At 39.6% G+C, this 24998-nt stretch overlaps 1 protein-coding gene across 1 annotated transcript in view; it reads left to right on the top strand.

The window, feature by feature from the left end:
* LRP1B (LDL receptor related protein 1B) overlaps window positions 1-24998 on the top strand; it is a 1585724-nt gene that overhangs the window by 1158150 nt on the left and 402576 nt on the right. Inside the window, exon 42 of the mRNA XM_019553609.1 lies at window positions 22955-23144. Within this exon, the coding sequence (XP_019409154.1) occupies window positions 22955-23144 (190 nt within the window). The remainder of the gene's footprint in view (window positions 1-22954; window positions 23145-24998) is intronic.

The following is a 24998-nucleotide window of genomic DNA, read 5'->3' as shown; positions in this document are numbered from 1 at the left end:
AATGAATTATGCTTTCAATCACTGTTGACATTTTGCTTCTATCGTGCATACATCCAAAGTTATTAAGGTTTAAAGTTGCACAAACACCCTAAGCTAAGGACTTTATAAAAACCCTGTATATGTATATATATGCACACTTACATATGACAGAATATAATTAAATGAGTACTATATGAGTTCTCTATGAAGTCATACTATATGAAAGAATGACAGATATATGTTATATGTGTATGTGTGTGTGTGTGTGTGTGTCTGCATATATGTATATATAAATATGTGTTTATATAAATATAAATGAGGGGTTTGTGGTTGGTGGGAGAGCAATGGCCCTAGTATAGCTTTCAGCACTGCTTCCCATTACATTTTCATTAGTATGCTAAGGACATTCAGTTTAGATGAAGCTACTGGAAAGTGGATGCAGGATCATTGTGCTCAGAGTAGTCTGCATCTGTCTAGAAGGAGGTATCAAATATGTTATCTCAGGGCATCATCCTATGTCTAGTACTGTTCAATATCTTGATTAATGACCTGGGGGATAGAATTGTGATCAAACTTAATAAATGTGTAGATGACACTAACCTGGGTGAGGTAGCAAACCTTTTGCAGGATAAGATTAGTATTCCAATGACCTTGATGGATAGGAAAAAAGGGTCCAGTATTATTTTAGATTAAATTCAATAAGGCCAAGTGCAAAGTACTACACTTAAATAGAACAACTGAATGAACAAATGCAAAGGGACTAACAAAATAACAGACCTACAGGTCATATTAGACCACAAGCCAACAGTGTTAATAGGAGTACTGCATGAAAAGGATGGGCAGTAATCCTTCTACATTATTCAGCGCTGGTTAAATCTCACCTGAAGTATGTACAGTTTTTAGAATTGCACCTGAAGAGAGCTTTGGACAAATTGTAAAGAGTCCAGTAGAGACCAAGAAAAATGATGAGAGGTCTAGAAAACATGACTTGCAAGGAAAGGTTGGAAGAACTGGGATGATTTACTATAAATAAGAGCAGACTGATGGGTGAGTTGACAACAGTTTTCAAATAAATGAAGGGTGGTTATACAAAGGATAGTTATTAGAGTATTCTCTGTATCCACAGAAAAGAGGACAAGAAGTAATGGTCACAAATTGTAACAAGGGAACTTTAGGTTGAATATTAGGGAAAACTCTTTAATTATGAGGATAATTAAGCACTTGAACAGACTACCTAGGGATAGCGTGAACTTTTCATCACTGGCTGCTTATAAGTATATGTTAAACAAACACTTGGCTGGGATGGTTTAGACAGGGGTGATCCTGTTTTTTAGCAGGGAACTAGATGACCTCCTGGGGTCCCTTCAAGCTCTATTTAACAAGATTCTGGGAAAGGGAAAGAAAAAAAAAAAAAAAAAAGAATGTGGGAAAAGAAAAGTAGTATTCATAAAAAGTTTTTTTCCCGTGTATGGACAGTGACATTGACACGTTTTTTCGGTATCATATCTTTCACTGCATAAAATGAAGTGTTGTGTGCAGAGAAGCACTTCTATTTTGAACTGTAAGTGTTAGCATCTATAGGGGAAAATAAAAGAGCATTTAATCCTAATTTAAACTGGTAGATTCTGTGATGTATTGCAGAGCTCGCTACTGTCTAAACCTGTTAAAGGTGGTCTCATATGCTTTACTCTTCTTTCCAACTAAATGGTTTCAATTTAACTCTCAAAAAAGTCTTTACCATTGGTCTTTTGGAGAATTACATTTGATATAGTGTATTATGTTCTCCTTGGCTTTTGAGCTTTCTTTACAAGATGAATTTTCGAACCTTTTAAAAATAAATACCTTAGAAGATTTTAATTCTTTGTTTGGTAATTGAACTGTATTAATGGAAGATAAATCCACTGTGTATTATGGAAGCTGTATCCAATGAACGTTTGCTTCAGGATTGGAAAATAGAAGACTGAAGATTTATCTCTGCATTATAAAGTGAAAAATAAAGTACACTATTATACAGTGGCACAACTAGGGCAAGACAAGAGGGACGGCCACTCTGGTCACTGGCAGGGCTGTGAGGTGAAAAACCTGGCTTACACCACAGTGTGGAACTGCAGTTATGGTGGCAGTGGCAATCTGGAAGTTGCCACTACTTCTGTGTGCTGCAGCTTCCCCCAGTACCTAACTGCACTGTTATGCTGCTGCTATTACAGTCCCCGCCGTGTTACAAAGCACAATTTCCAGTTTATTAATGTGGCCAACAAGGATTTTTGTGGGTAATATCTTTTATTGGGCCAACTGTATAATTTGGGAGAAATATTAGACAGGCTTTTGGCTCAAAAGTACCCTTTCAGGCATTTTTTGTGGACCATCACCACAATACTTGTTTATTAATATAATTTGTTCTGTGATAATTGTTGCTCATTATGAGTACTGTGCAGCTTAATAAAAACATTAAGTTAGGTAAGCAATATGTTTTACATTTTTCACAGTTTTTTTTTTATTTATATGTGCCTGGATTGTATTCCAGATTCATTTATGATAGGGAGTGACCCACCATATACATCCCTAAATTGAAGGAAAAGTAGGTGGCTTCTTGGCGCTGTCCTTACCTATACTGCTGAGGATCACTTATCTGAGTTAGAAGGTTTTCATTCCACGTTGCCGCTTGGAATATGTACAAAACTTGGTACAACTTGTGTCTGTATTGATTTTCAACAGTGCCTCTCAAGGCTGTGTGATTCCCCTATTTCTACCATTTTAGGGAATATAATTAATAGAAGTATTGGGAGCCCATGAGCTGGGCACTTTGACTTACACTGAGTATCTAAAATATATTTAGAGCACTAAAACTATAGCTCATTCCACAAATAATGCAAAACTTTCCTCTTACCTAAGGGAAACTGTGCGAGGTGAAATCCCTGTGGAGATTTCTTCCCTGGGTTCCTGCCTGCATGGTTTTTTTTTCTGTAGGCAGGCATGTTTCAGTAAAAATATTCTTGGATTAATTTTTTTTTTTGCAGACACATTTGCAATCTTTCTATTGTGCCTGTGATATTTAAAACATAGTATGAAAGAAGTAATTATGTTGGAAAGAATAAACATTTTTGGAAGAAAATAAAGAGGAAACAATGCATTATTTCTAGCATAAAGACTAGTAGGAAAATGAGATGTGGTGTTTATAATAGGTTTTTCATAACTGCTTAGCATTGTTCAACAGCTTTGACAAAAGTGTTGCTGTTTTTATTTACTGATATAAAGTAGGCCATCTCCAAAGAATTCATGCATTGATCAGCGCTAAGCACTATTTTACTGTGCAGAGAGAAGCTGTGCACTTCATTTATGTAAGGGAAGAAGGAAGGGCCTTTCCCCTCCCCAGATTACTATACTATTTGTTTGACGAGCCCCATTATTACGGGTAACAATTTATATAGATAGCTATATCTTTGAAATAGAGTGGATACTTAAAATTCTGCTATTTATTTGCTTAAATCTTACTCCATTTCAAAAGGCCAATAATTGCACAACTTGGTAATGGAATTGTGAAGTGATGTCGGGCTCTTGATTTTGTTGTTTGCACACAAATACACCATGTGTTGTTCCATTATACAGCTGTTGTCTAGAATTGTTATTGTTTGAGTCTTGAAAACAAAACAAAAAAAATTGTTATAATTGTGTGGATCTGGAGCACTTTTGTATAACAGATAGTTGGTTCTCAGGTCATGTTTAAAAATATGCACACTTGTAACAGGAGGCTTCCCCACCCACCTGTTTCTGGGCTAACCACCCACGTCTCTCACCTGCCACACCTTGATGATACAAAATTATGGTGTTAATTGGGTGGGAAGCTGCCCATTTCCTGCTCCAATGCCACAGGGTGCTACCTTCAGCTCCAAACCTCACCTACACCACAGCCCATGCCTCGAAGATGGCATCTAAGTTCTTGCCATCTCCGGCTCCACACTGGGCTCCATAACCCTCCAGTTTGGACCCTCACTGGTTCCTTACTATCAGGCAGCCTACTCCATCCTCACTGTGGGCTGCCTAGCTTCCTGCACTCTTCCCCCTCTCGGGTGTGGTTCCCCATGGTACCTTTGGCCACACAGACCCTGGACTCACCTCCAAGGCCAGTCAGAACCCAAGGCCCTTAGCTCTGGGTAACCCTTGCAGTGGGCCCATGGCCCTTTTGACCCTTCTGGTCCTGGCCCCGGCATTGGCCAGTTGAGGGTGCCTCAAGTCAGGCTTCTGAGCATCTAGACCACACTCTCTAACATGGGTACACCTTTTCGGGTCCTACTATGGGATTATCCACCTGGTTGAGGGAGCTGGGGTTATTAAGGCACCCTGACCTGCTTTTCACCAGGGTGGTAACTAGTTTGGCATTTCCTGGGGGTTCCCATTCCACTAGGATCTCCACCAGGCCACCCATCCCCAGCAGTGTGCAGTTTTAGGTTATGCCCAGGACCAAGAGCCTCCTGCATACCCATAGCCACAGCCATAAACCTTCAAGCTGTTCTTGAGCCTCAACTCTGCCAGCTGATGTTTCTCTCATGGCTGCCAGCAGCAAACTGCTGCTTCACCCTATATATATCCAGGGTCTCAAAATAGCCACCATACTCAAACACCTGGCTACTGCCTGCTCCAGCCCTTAAAGTGGCAGGTACCAACAGTGCCCTGACTCAATACTCTACTAATTTTACCTTTTAATTGTTTGTGCAGTAGTTTGTCACATATTTTTCAGTTCTGCGGGCTACCAGCATTTCCTAGTGACTTTGTCATTTATAATGCTCCCTGAGGTGGACCTCTGATTTAGAATTGGACCCATCTATTCCCATTTACAATCTAGTGAACAGTTGGCAAAGCTAAATTACTAATTTGAGAACCTGAACTATTTACAAAAACAGACTGCAGTTGTGATTTCAAATAGGTGGACTCTACATCAATCTGAGATTGGATGTTTGTTCTTTACCCTTAATTAACTTCATGCTAGAATCTCCTAAGGTCCTGAAACCCAGGGTCAGTGGTAATGTACATTAAGGCCACCTCCAGACGAGCACAGCTATGCAGTATGTAGTGTTGCAGACCTGTCCTCACATTAGTTAATGCACCCTTGCCACCATTTTTCAGCACAGGGATGCTGATGCATATGATGCTGAAGTCTGCTGGAGCATGGTAATTACCACACTCTAGAAGACTTGATTGATTGAGTCCGCTCTGGCGCACTGTAATTACAGCATATTGGAGCAGCCTCACTGCATGTGCATAGGTGCCCCGTATGTCATTTCCAGAGTGACTGATCTTGTTCGGGGCCAATACTGAGCAAGATTTTTCCCTCTGATTGTTCTTCCTGTCCACTAGGCAGTAGGCACTAAAACTAAGCAGAGACATGCTTTCTTTATGACAAGTCTGGCATGATTGCTAGGTTCATAGACCTAAATATGGTAGTCTGTTGGTTTTTGTATATAGTGGCTAGTAGGGTACCATCCTGTATGTGGATCGTGTTATCTTGAAAGTTGATGCTACTCTGATAGTTTTTTTTGTTAGTTTAGCCCGTGTCTGCTTCTTTCCCAAATGTGAAGAATGACGCTTTGTGCCCAAAAAACATATCAAACTTCTCCCTCAATTATATATCTGGTCCAATAAAAGAAGAAATACTATTACTGATAGCAATAAATGTTAGGCCTGTGTGAAACTTTGGTCCTTGATTCAATTCGGTGGAGATTTGGCCTGATTTGGTGGCTGAGTCTCTGAATCTGAATCAAATGAGGAAACCCTTTAATCTCTCTGAATTGAATCGGAGCCCTCCAAATCAATTGAGAAAGATTCAGATAGCATGGCCCCACCCTCTATGGGGTAGAGATGAACCAGGCAGTCCTGTGTGTCATCCACATATACATTTTCAGAAGGTACCAGGACTTGTGACAAGAACAATCAGTTCCAGTCTTGAGTTGCAGGGTTGGGGTAGTAATTAGCACATGAATCCTTTATGGCAGGTATCTGGAGTGCACACATACTGAGCAATGTTATGCTGAGAGGTCACCGTGGCTTGAAATACTGTTGACTCTGCTGGGGCTCTGCCCAATGAGCATTTGAGCTCTCGACTAATATTATGTGCAATTGGGAAGAGGGAGCACCTGGAAACATAGAAAATGGAAGAAGGAAGGAAACAGGAAGAAGATGGTTGAGAATCAAAAGAGCAAAGGAAGAAGCAAGTAAAATCAAAGAGGTGGAAAAGGATTAACTATAAAAGGAAGAAGAGATGAGTGTGAGAAAGGAGATGAAAAGGCAACAAAGAGAGAGAATGTGGAGAGATGAAGGAGGCAAGAATAAGATAGAGAAGAGAACAGAAGAAGAAAATCCAGTGCTGAATAGAAAGGTGAAAACCAGGCTGAAGATAATAGAATGGCTGGAAGGAAAAGAACATACCACAATGACAGAGAGCAATAGTATGGAAGATCTCTGAGAAAGATTGCAATGGAGGTTACAATAACCTCCTTAAACATTCAAAGTGTTCAGAAAAGGAAAAGACAGGAAAAAGGTAGAAGCCAGTTTACAAGAATTAGAAGCAGGAATGCAGAATAATAGCAGAGAATGCTTCTGAACATTTCAAGAAGAGATGGACAGTGGGACAATCATGGTGGTCAGGAACAGAGAGCACTAAGATGGCAGAAGTGGCATTCCTGATAAAGAATCTGATAATACAGGTAAAACAATTCCAGGAGATAGTGTGCAATGGAAGAAGAAGAGATAGAAATTTTAATGTCTACGTGCCCACCAAAAATGTGCAAAGATCAGAACTATTCCAGCAATTCGAATTACACATGATGGGTGAGAGGAAACAAATGATTGTCAGTGTTTTCAATTGTGTGATAGAAGCAGACAAGGAAGGAAGCAACACCAGCAAGGTGATGGATAAATTAGCATAACCCTAAAGGAAATGATTAAAAATGCAGGAACGGTAGATGTAAGGAGGTTTTTCAAAATAGACCTAGTCCTATTATCAGAAAAACTGGAGGCAATATGAAAGAATTGCAGAAATTGCAGTGAGTGACCGCAGAGCACTAGAAATCAAACTAAGAACAGGCCAGGAGGGATAGAAAGGAATAGGGGTGTAAAGCAAAACACGAGAGTCTAGAAAATGAGCAACTGTGTAAGGAACGTGCAGTGCTATATAAAAGCTGGAAAACAGTGGAGAGATGTTTTAGGAACCCCATAATTGGTGGAGAATGATTAAGAAGTGAACAGGAGAGTTCTTCTGCAAAACAGCACAGAAGGAAGTGCAAAAGAAGAGACAAGAACTGAGAACCCTACAGGAGGAATTAAAGAAGTTGTGAAAACAAACAGCACAAGGGGAAGACAAGAAAGAAGAGATTGCAGAAAACAAGAGATGAATTAACAGACGGTTTAGGAAGAGGGTAAAAGAGAAGATCTTCTGGAGAGCCACGGATGAAAGAAAGAGAAACATGGAGTAAATATTTCTCAGTCAAACTCAAAGTAGTGAAAAAGGAACTACAGACAATGATAGATAATAAGCAATGGGACAGGAAGAAGTGTTGGACGTGGCACAATCTTACTGTGAAGAACTGGACAAAGGCAGAGGGTTAGACGAAATGGAAGCCCAATCATTTGTGGAGGAAATTGTATGAAGAACAGATGAAGAAGGAAGAGTGGAGATGGAGACAGAAATCACCCAGAAGGAGGTGCATGAAGAAGTGGGAAAGCTGAAGGGAGGGAAAACACCAGGCCAGGATGGATTACCAGCACTAAGTACAGACAGTCAAAAAGCCTGAGGCTAAATCAGGTTAGTCTTTACAGGTTAGTCTAAACTGCAGAGGTTAAATTGAGAAATGACATTCACTTTTGATTCAGGAAATGCAAACACATACCTGCAGTGCCTTAGGCCAGAAGCCAGGGGGCACTAGAGCATGGCTCTCTGGCATGTAGGTAGCCAGCATGGACTGTGTGTTCACTTCCTCTTCTTGCTGCCCCTGAGGTCTCTGGGATTTGCAGTTCACAATCACAGCAGCAGGAGTCTGCAGAGTTGGTCATCACTTCCTCTTCCTGCTTCCAGGTGCCTCTGGGAGTTACAGTCCATAGGCACAGTCAACAATACATTTTTAGCAGGGCAGGGCAGCTCTGTACCTGGGGGAAGGGAAGTTGACCCCACCCCCTCGCTAGCTGGGGTTTGCTTGGGGGACAGTCCCTGCCTTGCCCCTTCCTTCTCTCCTGGAGCAGATAGCACATCCCAGCCTAGGGTTGCAAAGCATGCTGGGATGCTGGGAGACTCTGATTTAACTTGAACCAGGAAGGAGTCTGGGATAGAAGTTTCAGAAACTGGTTTGACCCAAATCAGTTAAGTCTGATAACATTCAACCAGGTTTATCTTAAACCAGTTTCAGCCATTTTGATGCTGGTTTATATGCACTGAACTTCTGTTCTGTTACAGGTTTAAACCAGTTTTTGATTACTTAAATCAGTTTATGTGTAATTTCTGTCCTTAGCCCAAGTGAATTTTATGAGAAATTTTGAGGATGCATAGACAAGGACCTTGTAGCATTATTTAATCAAATCTGGGAGCAGGGCAAAATGGACTAAAGGTTTGCAGGAGGAGTCATAGTCTTTATCTTTAAAAAAAGAAGACAAAGAAAAACCAGAAAATTGGTGACCTATAATTTGCATTTAGCAGCATAATAAGATCTTCGTGAAAGTGTTAGCCCCAAAAATGAGAGGCAGCTTAACAGATCTAATCTATGAGGACCTGATGTGTGCCATACCCGGGAGAAGTATGGCAGGCACATTATGATTAATAAGGGACATGCTGGTAGACATGCAAGACAGAGAGAGAAATATGGTGGTTATGAATACAGATTTCGAAAAGCATATGACTGAGTAGAGCATGGGTTCATGCTCAATCTTGAGAATAATGGGTTTCCCAAAAAGGATGATCTGAGCAATACTGTTACTGTATGAGACTGCCCAGAGCCAGATATTGATAAATGCCTACTTGAGTCAGGACTTTGAGTTACATTATCAGCAAGGCTTTTTATATGTGTCATAGAACTGTTGGCCCAGAAAATAAGAAGAGACAAGCTGATCACAGGGTGCAAATCCCTGGCAGAGAAGAAATTAAGTGCATGCTATATATGGATGACATTACAGTAATAGGACAAGACAAACTATTCATTGATAAAGTGTTGAAACACACAATTGACTATTGCAAAGCAGTAGGGACAAAAATTAATAAAAAGAAGAGCATGCTTTTGGGAACAGGGAACTGGGAAGGGCTGGAAGACTGCAGTTTGCAGCTAGAAACAGAAGGAATGAAGATCTTGGGCTTACAAATGGACACAGAAGGGAAAGGCGATGAGGCCTGGGAAAAGATAATTGCCAGGGTACAGCAGATACCAGGCCTCTGGAGAATGAGAAAGCTATCTAAACAAGGCAAAGTAGACCTGGTAAAGAGAGTATTATTACCAGTGAACCTCTATATAGGAATAGTTTTCCCTCCAACATGGCAACAAGCATGAAGGACACAAAAAGAACGTTGTACCTTTTTCTGGGGCAGCAAAAGGCAGTCGGTGCTGAGGCAAGAGACATATAAGGGAAAACAAGCGGGAGGATGGGGAACGCTGAACACAGAGGTGTTCATCTACAGAAAAATCATCAGCAGAATGTGTATGGTGGGGGCAAAAGGGGAAGGGAAAATGATTGGCTTTTGCCAGTACTTAGCCAGAAAAGTCTTGAGGTCATGGGAAAAAGGGAAGGACAGATAGAAAACACCCTGATCTCGGACAACCCCAGCCCACTATGCAAGAGCAGAGAAGTTCATGATACACTATGCGTTATTAGATGGGAACCTGAAGAAATGGGACAATAGCAAAAGCTTTGAAAGGAATATAAGGGACAGAGAATAACAGAAGTGGGGAACCTAACCGAGAGTCAGTGGGCCAAACTATGGAAGGGGATTTGGGAAGCACAGGTGAAGAGGGAACACATAGAAATTGCATGGGAGAGGCTGCACAGATAGGAATTACACAGATCTGAAAAATGCTCAAGGGAAAACTATGAGAACGTGGAGTCAACGTATCACGTGTTCTGGGAGTGCGGGTGCGCAGAGAAGGTGTGAAAGAGGGTGGGGAGGTTTGTGAAGAGAACCCAATGATTTAATGTATTGACATGAGAGATGGCGATATATGGCCTGGGACAAAGAGAGCAAATGAGCCGGCAAATGAAACTCTTGAGAAGTGTTGCATGAAGGTGGCCATCCGGATGACACAGAACCTGTTGGAGTGCAACGGGTCGATTCACACCACAAGGATGTGTGCAGCTAGCCACGCCTGAAATGCAAACGTATATTGAAAAGGATGAAGAGGAGATGGGAGCAATGAGTGCGACAAACAAGTGGAGATTGAACGACTGGGGAATGTTGTTCCAGGACAATTCTGAGCAAGGGGAGGGGGAGCAAGAGGAATAAGACAATGGGTTGGGAGGAAACTGAGGAAAGTATGACATCTGAGGAGAAGTGGGGTGGAAGGGAAGCCTGTTGGTATATGAGAACTGGGATAGAAATGTGAATATGATGTGAAATTAAAGGCTATGTTGATTGTTTAAAATCAAGGGAGAGGGGATGTATTATGTTGAGGCTGTATGTAAACAAGAAGCAAATACTGCCAGAGGATAAGAAGCACATAGATGGGTGAAACGGTAGATGTCAAAGGATGTAAATGAGGAAATTCTATGATAGTTTGGGAAATGTTTTATGTAAAGTTATGTATACAGTTTTGTTTTTAATGTAGGGGAGGATTTTGATTTAATTTTTTTTTTTTATGTAGCGTGTATAAGGGAGTATAAAAGTGGTGCTCAGAAGTGTGTTTTTGGAGTACCTGTGCTGAAATTTTCAGCAGTCAGGGTTGGGGCTTGGGTTAGACCCACAGCAGCCTCGTATTTCCCCCTGCAGTTTCTCCCCGCCCCCCCCCAGCTCCTCCGCCCCCAGAGTTCATGTCCACATTGTGCTTGTGGAGGGAACAAAGCCTGGATGGGGGCTAAGAGTAAGGTAGGGCAGGGAGGCTGCAAGCAGAAGGTGTGGGGGGAAGAGGGCAAGGGGGCCACTTGACCCTCCAGCCTCCCAACCACTCTTTTCCCTGCTGAAGTAGCAATAACACACCAACAATTAGATTTTATAGCTGGAAATTTATAACAAATGTATATATTATGGAATCTAATTATTGGGGGTTGTTTTATATTCAGGGCCATCTTGTATTTCAGTAAATGTGGTATATGTTACTTAACAAACCCCTTTAATTGTTTAAAGATATTTAGAACAAAAGAACCCCAAAAAACCTGGAGTCATTAAACACAGAAAAACTGACAGCAATTTTTTGGGGGGAAAAAGTCCAAATATATTTATATTAAGAAATGTAAGTTATAATCCTTCGTTTGTTCTATGATTATTGAGAGTGAAGGCATTGTTATCATTTTCTGGATCTGAACAGGACAGATGTGCTTTGATTGTTCAGTTCAGGGTATTCACAATTGGTTCCAAGTTGAAATTTGGCACATCTGTGTCCCAGTACTGAAATATCTTTGTTGTTCAGTACTTTATTAATGAGGGTGATGTTTGCAATAGTTCCACAATGTTAATGATGAACATTAAGCATACCAATGAATAACACATCTTCAAATTTGTATTTGTAGTCTTTGACCACATACTAGAAGATAGTACAGTGTACATGTACAGAAAAGGAATGAAGGGGGAAGAAAAGGTGGTTTGTGGACTCCTTGACTTTTAAGACCTCGGCTTGGGAACTTTCATATTCTTAGAACCTACTACATGAAAAGGCAGCAAAAGAACACAGTTAAAATCTGGAACAGACCATATTAACTTTTTCAAAATTTCTGTTCCCAAAATTTTAAATAATGGATTTCTTGTTCACATATATGTAGATAGGAGAGATCAAGTATCCAGTTTAGGTTGCTGGTGCTCCCACATACTGTGTTTTTGAATGTATCTGCTTTTGATACAAGTAGAAGAAGAAACAGTTGGAGGAAAAAGCAAAGAGAACAGTTGCCTCTAATCTTTCCATTTATTTCCAGATCAAAACAAAACAAAAACTCCTTACAGTTTCAGGTTTACAAAAATAAGCACATTCTTTTATAACTACTGGCTGCATCAGAAAATACAAAAAACTATAAATTGGTTTAATTGAAACATGAGGGAGAAGTATGTATGTGTTGATGAGAAAAAAAACTTTCTGTATATGAGATCTTTTCTAGGTTAGTTCTTTTTTTAAATGTTACATTTTATATGTTTTACTTTGGCTGGAAGGAGAAAGGGCTCTGAATTTATGCTTGTTTATATTCTTTATATTTGCAGTACCATCCAGGCACTAAATTCAATTTCTGTAGTGAACCTGGCAAATGTAGTGCTGCTTGATATTGCAAAGTGTATACAGACTATGAAGTTTCACTATATGTGCTGCTTTTACTTTATTCATGCGGGGCTTGCTTGTTTGCTTTCTTGCTTATTTTTTCAGCCTGTTTTTCTAATGTTGCACTTTGCTTTTTACATTGAATTCTCACTTTTTCCCCATTCTTTGTGACCAAGTCCGTGTGTATGAATAAGATCTCAGTGTCTTTGGGTTCTCAAAATAATTGAAGTATGTGAGCTGTTTAAGTCCTGAATATAGTAAATGGCTTCTTGACCTTTTAAAATTTAAGGAGGAAAAAAAAAGGAAAACATCAGGTCAAAGAATTCTTGCAAAGTGTTTCTGGTCCCCTTTATTTTCCTGAAATCTGGAAGAGAGCTACATCAACCTCTTTGAAGTGGAAGTTTTGATAGATTTCCAGGTACAAATGCAAACATATTAACAAGAGGGAGAGTTTCTCCTTAAGGAAATAATAGATATAGAATGGGATATAGAATGGGATCAGCTGTCTGGTAGAATTATGAAGCTACATCCACAGCTGCCTATTTTGTGGGAACAGACTCTCTAAGAGCCTTCCCAAGAAAATAAATAGTCTATAGCAGCAGCTTTTGCATCCTATACTTCTTTACCTGTGCTAACTGTTGATGCAACATCTTTTGCATGGGCTGGCAAACTGATAAAATGAGGCAGTAGGCAGATCAGTTGTCGGTATGTTCAAGATGTCACAAACCCTACTATGGTCTGGGATTTTGCAGGATGTCTCTTATTTTGCGCTATTATGACGTATGTGGTCTCAATTAAAAGCCCTTGTTATTCTGTAACCATTTATGTTATCATTGTATAGTTTATTTTATGCTGTCTATATGTATATTTATGTTTTTGGACATGGTTTAGCCAAGGAGTTGGGAGAGGCGTACAAATGGAGTGGTCAGAACTGCTAAGTACCTCTTGGCCTTGTGTCACCAGGGCAAAAAGAATTGTCCATTCCCAGCCAGAAGACATTATTGGATATCCAAGGCATTGCATATCTGTATTGGGAAAATCAACATCTCTGTAGTGAAGGAATCTGAGAGAAATGGACCATTAGCCGGAGGAATGCCAAGTGTCCAAGGGAGAGATTCTTGGAGGATTCTTAAATTCAGGAGGAATTGGGAAAATGCTGATGGAGCGGGGAGAGTGGCTGGGAGCTATTATGTGGCCTCTTTGTAAGGTGGTCAAGGGTCTTTGGATTTTTCCCAGGCTGGAGAAGGGTCCCAGTCCTTGGCAGCCAGGGCTGGCAGAATCAGCAAGAAGGCTAATTTCTAGCGGTACTTGCAGGACTCTCAGGGGGCTGGGTGGTAGCCAGAGGAGAGGGTAAGAAACTTGACTTGTTTTTTTGGTCTGTCTTACAAATTTACAGTATTTTTTTCTGCATAATTTTTTTCTCATACATAATACATCTTTTGTCTATGGTGAAGAATGATCTTGGGCAAATGATATGCCAGGCTACCCATTCTGTGGGGACCTAATATTTCTTTAACAACCTAAAGGGAATCAACCCAGAACTGACAGAGATTCTTCTGGTGCTGCTGTGAGGTCTGGCAGTGGAGCTGAGGTTTGTAAGGGCAAGGGATTATCTCAAGGCTGGGCGGGGGGGGTTGTTTTTTTTTTGTTTTGTTTTTTTTCAGATAAGCATTGAGAAAGAGAGGAGAAATGTGGAGCTTTAGGTATACCCAGCAGATGGGTTTGGGACAAGGCATGTAACTGTCTGGAGAGCTCTGATTAAAGCCAAGCCTGAAATGGGGTAAAATGTCTCTTTTAATAGGCAGTCAAAGAAAGCTTGGAAAGACATCTTGTGTTGTCCAGTCTGGCCTTATGGGTTGCTGTGTGCTTTTCTTCTGATGCCATAGATTGTGGGGAAAATTAAATGTAGTTAGTAGTTCCACTCTGGTCTTGCAGGTTCTGGCTTCTTCCCTCTCCCATAACTAGGGAAACTCTTTAAACAAAAACACATTCAGAAGTAAAGTGCACTGTGTCACTTACTGTATTGCTGGCAAATGAGACCATTAAAGAAACAAGGGTATTAGGCCATCATTGAAGTCCTGGTAGCAAGAGAAAAACACTTTCTGTATATGAGATCATTAACTGCTGATGCTGAGAAAAGAAAATGTTACGAACAAGTTGCTCCTGTAGGTCTAGGAATTATTCACCCTATAAAGTAACATGAAGTGTAACTGCTGAACTTGAGTTGGTTGTTGGTTTGCAGACTCCAGAAGGCTACTTTGTGATGTATGATCAGAAGGCTCATTGCATTACCATCTGAAAAAGTTTTAATGTGACATGATATATGGCATGGTATTAAATTCTATAGCTCTGAAAATATGATACAGATATTTATTTCTTTATGACATCATTGTGCTTGAATTTCCGTGGGGAAAAAAGTAGAGTAATTAATATTTGTTTACAGTTGTTTACCTCAACTTTAATATGATTTTGGTTTAAAAGAAATCCTGACTAAGCCCCTGTTTTACAGCTGATTAGAAATAGAAACAATTATGAAATAAAACCAATCTCCAGTTTCAAGGCAAAGTATTGTTTTTCCTGCCAGTTATTCATTCTTTTATTGCACCTGATTATTGTCTCCCTAGAATTTTACTTCTGTCACAAATGATTTCCTGCCTCATGGGCACATCTACACATTCATTAATGCTCAGTAGTTACTGCGCGTTTAGTTTAGTACTTGCTCAATTAAGTACTAACTAAATGCGCAGTAGCCACATTTACTGCACAGTAGCATCAGTGCATGTTTTTTTATGATGCTTACTGTGCAGTAGCGTAATACTAATGTGCATTAATGTATTAGCACGGTTTTTGCCTGGCACGCTGCTGCGCAGTGTTATTAGGCTACTGTGCAGTAAGCGTCTCTTGTAGACATGCCCCGTGACTACCTGTAGAGCATAGAAGAGTGAAGTATTAATTATATTTTTGATTGTGTGGTTAGGGACATGTATGAATGGGTAAGCCCATCTCTTCAGATGTTTTATTGCCTTTGAAGCATTATCTTAATTTCAGATATCAAATAGTGACCACCTGTTATCTATTGCAATAACATTATACAAGCAGATTGACTGAAAGCAATCTGGTCTCCTGTGAGTGGACTGCTATAAAGCAATTGACATACTGTTTCTAGGAAGGTAAATTGTGAAAGCCAATTGAGAGATTACAATAAAAACTTGGGCGGGTGTTTAATGATAGGAACCAACTATTAAAACATTTCCAGAACGTCTGATAAAAATGTTGAAACCTCCACAGAATGTCTGATAGAAATGTGTTTTTGGATGTTTTTATAATACCCACCCTTTCAGTATATCTCGCCCTCTCCTCCCCGATATTTTACATTAGTTAGTAGAAAAACATTGTTTCCTGAGTTGAAGCGCTATATGTTTAAAGAAAAGGAGGTGGTCTGCAAAGTGAAATGAAAACAAGAAAACTTTGTCAAGGTCTGAGTTGAATCAAAGATAAAAACCGTTTAATATTTTGAATGCAGTCTTTCTGGGAAACTTTAAATGGTGACTCAGATGAGCCAGAATTTTATTAAGTTAAGGGGTAGTGTATGTATTTACAAATCTCAGTGGTTAGCATCATTAGAACATTTCAATATTATACAATATTTTATCCTATATGCTGAATAACAAGGCATCTCTTATATGAGTTCTTCAGTTATTGATTTGTAGCTTGTCTGTTCCCTGAGAAAGTCAGATGAAGATCAGCGTGACAGTATTTATAGGCTGCATCTCATCTGTGGGATGTCATCTATCTTCGTTAAGTTCAGTAAAAGTGATAGATGGCATTTGGCAATGTAATGATGTGATCACTCTACCATTGCCTTTGTAAATCATAAGCTGTTGCTTTCTGTTGTGTAGATATTTAATCAGTTATACACCCCATTACTGATTTAATTCAGAATGTCAGCAGCAGGTGAATAATGTGAGCATTTGTATATTAATATCATATTGTATTAATGTTCCTTTCGTTTAAGTGTGCTATTCATGTGAAAATCATAAACTGTTGCTTCATGGGTAGAATAAATTTAATCAGTGCTGTAGGCATCTAATGCCATCAATGTTTTAATTCAATGTGTCAGTAAAACAAATGTGTTTCTTTTCATTTCCAGTTTCTGTATGCTTTACTAATTCAGAATATTATACGATAGTATGAATGCATGAAACCCATAGTAAACAACAAAATCACTCATTTTCATCTTATTAAAAGACTTTGGGTTTGAGTACCTCTTTTTTATCGTTGAATGAAACTACCAGATAAATTTTTACATATTTCAGAGTGAGTGAATAACTGATAACAAATGTCATTCAAAAGCAAATGTGTCATGCTTTAGAATAATCCTAAAAGTTATGGTAAATTAATATTTTAAAGTAATGGTTTCATTACAGTATGATAATGGCTGATCATTGGAACACAAGTGTTTTGTGATCTATCTTAATGGCCTATAATTTCCCATATGAAGTTCAAGTTATTGGTTTTAGTATATACAACACCAAAAGGCTTCAGACTAGATAAGCAGGACCCTATCTCTATTACCATGTGAGATTTGCTATATCAGTGTTTAAAACAATGTAGTCAGGTCTAACACTAAAATAAATGCTTTACAGGAAATTTATGGCTGATGTCCATATCCTAATTGTGAAATAATAGTACCATTTTAAAAATGCCTATCAACAAAATCCAATTAACATGGATTATTTTAAAGTAATAATATTTGTTATCCAGTTAATGCTAAGTACTAATCAAATACAAAGTTAATACCTTGCATTTTATACAACCACTGTTTGTCAGCACTTAATTTACTTCTCATGTATTCACACAATCTCATGTGACTAACTTAAAACTTATTTATGGGGCTTGTACTTAATAGATTGAACTTTTGAACAGTGTGAATGCCTTAAGTTTGTCATGAGAGGTATTTCATGGGTAAGAAGTTGTTGAAAAAAAGGTTTATAATGACAAATAAGAGAAGTTATTCAGCATCAATATTATCATTTTTTTTGTACTGCTCATACTGCATGTGCTTGGTATTAGTCAAAAGCAAAGGCAATTTATATATTCTAATTATGTTTATTTCTTCTCCTTAAGTCAAACATATTGGATTCCTCCAGGTGCAGGTGCTTGATTATTACTGACAGAGACATAAGATCATTATTTAGCTACCTCCCTGTGTGGTGCTTTTGCAAACATAATTCTTACCTGAAAACGTGTCAATGGAACATTTTGGTAGATCAGCTCTTTGGCTGGTAAAAGATTAAAGGTATTCTTAGAAAAGCTTCTACGCTTAAGATTGTTATCCTCAGTTGCTAATTCCTGCAGGTTTGTCAGCTGAAAAACATATTCCCAAACTGATTGCAGATTATGTTCAAAGAAGAGTCTATGGTTTCCTGGGGGCTGTACATGTTGCAGAGGGACCCCTCCTCTTCCTCCATCTTTGTCTGTTTGTAGTCCTCTAACAGTATTTTAGTCTAATCTTTCTCATAGTTTAGATTCATTATTTTCTGTCCTCTATGTAAAATATGAAATCATTATCATTTCTTTCCTTTTTCCCATTAGATCTTCTCTCAACTAAGGTTTTGTCACCTTAGGGTTTTTTTTCCCCTTCGTTAAAATAAGTAGGCAGCTATCTACATTAACTTTTTTCAGATTATGAATCCCATAGTAGACACTGCAGCATAGATTTCCAGGAATCTTTCTTTTAATTGGCTAATGTATATTGTATAAATATTTATACTAAATTAAATTATAAATGCTGATCAAACATTCATGAATGTGTTTATTAAATTATGTCTTTTATGTCAAAATCCATAGGCTTCGGTCTGAAACACAGTTAAAGCCATCTTTTAGTCATTCCACAAAGCAAAGGCTACCTTAGCATTTTTGTTTGGTATACTGTCCGGTCTAATAGTGGTTATGCACAACTTAATGGTCATTTGTATTTGCTGTGGCATAAAGTTAATCTGTGTCCTCTATACTGGTAACTTCTGGAGGGTTTCCCTTAGTATTCCCAATTGACCTGATAAGAAACTTTAGGAGATGGGAGGATTTGATCCTTAAAAACTTAATTTCAGAATGGTGTATACCTTAAAATAACATTTTGTTCTAATCAAGAGTTCATTGATTTGTTTGGATTGATGGGCACATGTCTGAACAGTGTCAGATAGTATATCCTATTCTGAAATGTGAAAACCGCAGTGTCGTCCATCCCCAAATCCCTCTTTCACCACTGAGGGAGACTGAGATGCATTGGGATAAAGAGAAGTTAAGAATGCGGATAGATGTTGAAATGAGTTAAAATAGGGTTGGGATTGACTGTGTCAGATGATCCCCACTGCTAGTTTGTCTGCAATATCCACTTATAAATGAAAGACAAACCACAGTAGTTTACCGAGTATTTTACTTGGGGTAAACGCCGATTTAGCTTTCACTTAATGCAAGACAGAACGGACACGTGCAATAATTGTCATAGATCAACTAATATATTGTAAGCATACCTTCCTCTCTAGCCTTTCAACTGGATAGCATGTGTTTGTCTTTGTAGACCCTAAATAATTTGCCTGAGATCACTTAGGACATCTGAGATGAAACTAAATTTAGAATATTTCTATGCTGAAGACAGCAATCTACTGTTGAAATACCAGAACCATCTTTAGTTACTTCAGGTACCAGAAGCAGATTAACCATGGCAGCACCAAGCTCTACATAGGCTAATTTACCCTGCTTCATGATATGTTTTGCCTAGGTCACTAATATGAAAAGCCCAAATGTCATTTACTTCGCCCCATAGGCTTCTAACAAGGAGAGTAAATTAGCTGTTGCTGAGTTCCATGGCTAGGCTTGTGCCAGAACCTGAGCAAACCTTCTTAAAAGTAACCATTGGAATCTACATGTCCTCAGCTGAAATACAGTGTCTTAACTGCAATCCCCTCCTTTTTCTCCAGATCAGCACTTATCTCTTTATTAGCTTTAAATACAATAGTTCTTGGGAATTTCAAGTCACATATATCATCTTTCAAGAAAACACTTTCTTCTCAGTGCAGGCACCGATGGTTAGTGCAGTGGCTGCAACAAAATCCATTCCATCTTGACGTTTTCATTGCACAAATAATTTGTTTTAAATTCTCCAGTCTCTTATGCTTAAACAAATGACATTACAAAGGGTCAGAGGTGACAGGACTTAAACAATACATCATAACGATTAGATTTCTCGAGTTGTCCATCTAACTAAAAATTATGATTTGCAGCAAATCTCAATTAAGCCCTGCATCTCTTTCATACTTTTTTAATGAAAAGTATAAAATCTCTTTTCAGAAACCTCTGGTCATAAATCACTCTTGGCAGGTGGTGATCAGAAAGTACCACTATATTTTCTATTCATTCCTTCAGTTCTAATTCAGTAGATCTGAAAGGACTAGAAGGTACTAATACAAATTGATTTTAACTCATTGGAGAGATAATGAGTAGCCAGCATCCTAGATTATCTTATGTGGTTTACCTTCAAGGAAAGACAGCATTGTGAAAGGTTTGTTCCTGTATCTAAAATCTTTCAATTTAAACAGAAGAGCATAATTTTCAGAAGATCATACAATATTGATCTAAGCAGTGCAGGGGCGGGGGTGGGGGGCACGTAAAGTCCATTATCATCCATCTCTATAATTATTTGGATTTTTTTTTTAACCAAAGGGGAAAGTGGGATAAACAGTCTTTTACAGTTTCACTTGCCAAATATATTTGTGGCGTTAGAGCAGAAAATACAACACCTCAGAAAACACAGGAATCAAAGGCATGAAAGTCCATTCTTCAAGGACAGAATTATGCAAGTCTTGTATAGTCCTCAGTACTTCTTTTGAACTTGAAGTTTGAACTTCCAGATGCAGATGCCTCTTTTAGAAGGAAGATGCTGTACTGAGTAGTCAATCTCCTAGGGGTTCCTTGAGGGCTGAGCTTAGGGATGTTCTCTTATATTTAACCTATAACTCTTTCCCTTCTTTCCTATCATATGTTGTTTGTTTTTTTTTACCAAGGAGTCTTTGTGGAGAAGTTATTAATAATGAAAGATTTCATACCTGCTAATATTCTCTTTTTTCAGTAATGGCTTCACTAACTTTTGAAACCTTTGTCATATAATGTATTTTACATATGTTTCCTACATCTTTGAAAAAAAATTTTAGTGGGTTGCCAAATAGCAAGACCAGTATGGCAAAACAATCGTGACCCTTAAAAGCCTTTTGATTTCCATAACCTTGACTTCCTTTAGAGCATACAAGACATCTGGAAAATGCAGAAATTGGGGCGGGGGGAAAGGAAAAATTGTAAGATAAGATAATAGTCTAGTTTATCCTCTTTTAGGGACTTGAGACCATACGTTAGCCTAAATGGTTAACTGGGCATTTGCTTTAAGACCAACTACACATGCAAAGTACTTATCACATGATAGAAAGCTCCAACCACCTATAACATTAGACCACAAAAATGTATAGTAACTTTATAGCTGGTTTCTATCAAGCTTTAGTATGCATGTGTACCAGGGTCTTCCATGTGGGGGGTCCCATCTGCTGATATGGCTTTCAAATGCAAGAGTGAAACCATATCTAGTGTTAAACCCCTGGGCCCTAGGGATCCAGGCAGCTATGATCCCCAGGGCTCCAGGGTGTGGGAAACCTCTGGCTCAGGGGATCATGATTGCTGTATTCCCTAGGGCTTGTGTATGCATGAAACCCCTTACCCCTGGGGATCATGGCTGCCTTGATCTCCAGGGCCTGGGGGTGGTTTCACAAATGCACAAGCTTGGGAAATCATGGCTGCTATTATCTTCACCCCGAGGGGTGTGTGGGGTACCCCTGTGGCTGGGAGCCCCTTAACTCAGGGGGCTTTGAGCCATAGGAGGTTGCTTCCTGCCAGTTCAGGGGGAGTCCAGGTTTGGACTCAATCTGGATTTTTCCTATGTCTTTTTGTATATATTCGCTAAAATATATACAAAAACTTTTCATATATTTCCTCAACAGTGATTCAGTTTCTTTGCCAACATGATATGAAAGTTTAGCCAGAATAAGGTCTGCAAATGTTATTAGAATCGGTCAATTCATAGAAGAATTAACCTTTTGTTTTACATTTGTGTTTTCTTTTCTTGGTTTGTGATTATGAAATAGTGGTAGAATATATAAAGTAAATATCTATTTTCTAAATGCTACTTGTTAGATGAAAATATACTCCTCAGAAATTCAATGTAAGCAGTAACACTCACAATAATAAATACTATATATATATTATAAAATACATCATTGAAGACAAAATCTAGAAATGTATTCAGGTATACCTAACTGATGACTTAAAATTGCTTGTTGTGTTAAATGCTAAATAAGTAAAGAGATCAGAGCATTGGCTATGTTGCCTTAGTCATAGGAAAACAGGAAAGTAGAAAATAATTACTCCTGTTTCTCATGGTGTCACTTTTATATATTGGAATCAGTAGTCGGCAATTTATCTTTTCTTGACAGCATTAAAGGTGTGCTTTAGCTGGCTATTAATTTCATTTGCTTTTGTTTCTGTCTCTCATTTTTCATGTAGGATGAAAGAGCATGGTACAGTGGCTTATTAAAAAAGATGTATTTAATGCTGAAGGGTTTTTTTAAACATGTTTAAATACCAAAAAAGAGTGAACCTGATCAGCACTAAGAAAGAACTCATTGATCCACATAATGCAAATGAAAATCTGAATTTAGAACATATGTACTCAAATATTGTTACCTAATAAGTGTAATTGACAAAAACAGTGACCCAACACTCTACATTCTGTAAAAGTCTGTAATTGCAACTATATTATTTCCTGGTTGGATAAAACTTTGCTGTTTTAAATATATTACCTGGCAGTAGTGTATTGACTTGTTGAGGGAGTTAACAATTGACAGGTGTTCTGTATCATGTGCAATTAACAGTAGTTAGTAATTGTTGCTTAACATTTTATTTAATTTTATTTATTTAGTGGGAAACGTAAGTGGATAACACCACTGAAAATAAGGTCATAAAGAGAAAATGGGAAATCAGAGGCAGAATTTTATTGCCCAACTGAGCTGTTCTGTTACCACCTCCCGGTGCATAAGTATCCTGCTTATCAGAGTAGAGACATAACTGTATATCTCTGGACAGTGATCCTATTCTTGTAACAGGGACACTTATGTGCCAGGATGGGTAGTTTAAGAGAATAGCTCTTACCCTTTACCACTTAGCTTGCAAAAACTTTTTTTCAACTAGTCGGACTAATAAAAGATATCACATCTGCCCAAAGAACTTTTCCACCCTTTAGTCAAGCATTTCAGTGTTGATGATGAGATGCATTTTGATTGTCCACTACATGCAACAGAATTGTGTCCTTAGTATGCTAAAATGTCTGAATAAGTTGGGGTTTTTTCCCCGCAAGTATCTATTTTGGGTTGGAGGTGGGAAGGGGAGGGAAAAGGAGAAATACACTTTGCTATGAGTAATCAATTTGCTTTCTATGTAATTTTCTTTGTCAGATGTAGGCTCTGTAGAAGGACTTGCCTATCATAGAGCTTGGGACACTCTGTATTGGACCAGCTCTACCACATCATCTATCACAAGACATACAGTTGACCAGAAACAACGAGGAGCTTTCAACAGAGAGGCAGTAATAACAATGTCTGAAGACGATCATCCACATGTATTAGCTCTGGATGAATGCCAGAAGTATGTATTTGCATCTACAGTTACTATTGACTAAAATTTTTCCAAAGTGCCTTGCACTGTCCAGTAGGACTGCATGAAGCTTTGGGTGCTGATTCAATTTGGAGGAGATTTGGCCTGATTTGGTGGCCAAATATCCAAATCAAATCAAATAAGGAGACCAATAAAAACGTCAAAATTGATTTGAACCCTTCAAGTTGATTTGGAGAAAGATCCAAAGATTCAGTAATTAGGGAAGTCCCTGCTTGCCACCACAGGGAGCTGAACCCAGGCTCCATGCCGGTAAGTAGGAGGTGGGGTGGTTGCTGAAAGAAGGGGGAGGGGACCATGGGGGGACCCCTGCCAGGCCAACATTCTCTGCCTGCTCCCCCAGCCCCCCTAAGCACTCCCGACAAACCCCCCCCTCCACTCTTCCAGGCCTGTCAATGGCTACCCCACCAGGCCCCAGCATGCTGACTTTTATTTATTTTTTTTAAAGCTCCACACTCACTGGCTCCTGCCGGGCAGGGGGGCAATCTCTGCTGCCCCCCACGCTGCATAGGGGGCTCTGCCACAAGCTCCCAGAGGTTGCAACAGCTGCTGCAGCAGCCAGTGAGTGCAGGACTTTTTTTTTTTAAAGAACCGGGAGCTGGGGCCAGGTGTGGCAGCCATGGGGGGTTCTGGGAGAGTAGGTGGGTGTTGGGGGGTACTCAGGGGGGCTAGGGGAGCAGGAAGGGGATGGGCCTGGTGGGGGCCCCTCCATGGTTCCCTCCTCTAGCCCCCCCACCAATTACTGGCACAGAGCCCAGGTCCAGCTCCCTGCAGCGACAAATGGGGACTGCCCAAATCTCTGAAGCTCTCTGAATCTTTCCCAAATTGATTTGGACGGCTTTGAATTGATTTGGACCTTTTTATTCATCGCCTGATTTGATTTAGATTTGGAGATTTGGCTGCCGAATTGGGCCACATCTCCTCCAAAGCTAATCAGCACCCAAAGCTTTACACAGCCTTTTTGTCTAGGACTAGGTCATTATGTAGGTGTGGAGAGCTTTGCATTATCTCTTGTTGGATCAGCTGTCATGGGAGACAACTTGAATCAGCCTGGATTCTTTTCAAAAATGAATTTGCCTATGAAGGCATCCAATTCAGATGGATGCCTTTTGGTTTTATTTTTGTTTCATTTATAGATTCTTTTACACTGCTTTCATTCCCCGAGCTTCTTATATCATGTTCCAAATTAGTGTGTTCCCATCAGTTGACTGTACGAATGCAGGCAGGGATGGAGGTCCGTAGAAGAACACCCCACACAGCACAGGGCAGTGGGGGGCAGCGGGAATTGCCCCCTGCCTGGCAGGAGCCAATGAATGTGGGGCCTTTTCTTTTTTAAAGCGCTGGGACACTGGGGCCAGGTGGGGCAGCCATTAAAGGGGCTGGGAGAGCGAGCGGGGGGTTGGGGCCTGTTTGATTCAGAGATTTGACCAATTTGGTGGCGGTCGAATCTCCAAATCAGATTCAGCTGAATCAATTGAGGCCAGTGATTCAAATCACCAAATTGAATCATTGTCCTCCAAATCAGCCGAATCTAAATCTGCAGTGAATACTAGCTGCTTCGCACAGGCCTACTGTCCAGGTGCCATTTACTTCAGAGGAAACTTGCTGCTCAGCACTTAAAAATCATAGAATCATAGAATCAATGAGTGGGAAGGGACCTAGACAGATCATCTAGTCTGACCCCCTGCCATGGGCAGGAAGGAGAACTGGGGGTGGGAGGGGCCATAAGACCCCAGCCAGGTGCCTGTCCAGTCTCCTCTTGAAGATTTCCAGGGAAGGTGAGAGCACCATCTCTCTGGGAAGCCTATTCCAGGCTCTGGCCACCCT

The sequence above is a fragment of the Crocodylus porosus genome, unplaced genomic scaffold (assembly GCF_001723895.1).
Source record: "Crocodylus porosus isolate Cpor-Errol unplaced genomic scaffold, CroPor_comp1, whole genome shotgun sequence".
NCBI classification, from domain to species: Eukaryota; Metazoa; Chordata; order Crocodylia; family Crocodylidae; genus Crocodylus; species Crocodylus porosus.
Note: the sequence above shows the minus strand (reverse complement) of the source record. Positions and strands in the feature narration are given on the sequence as shown.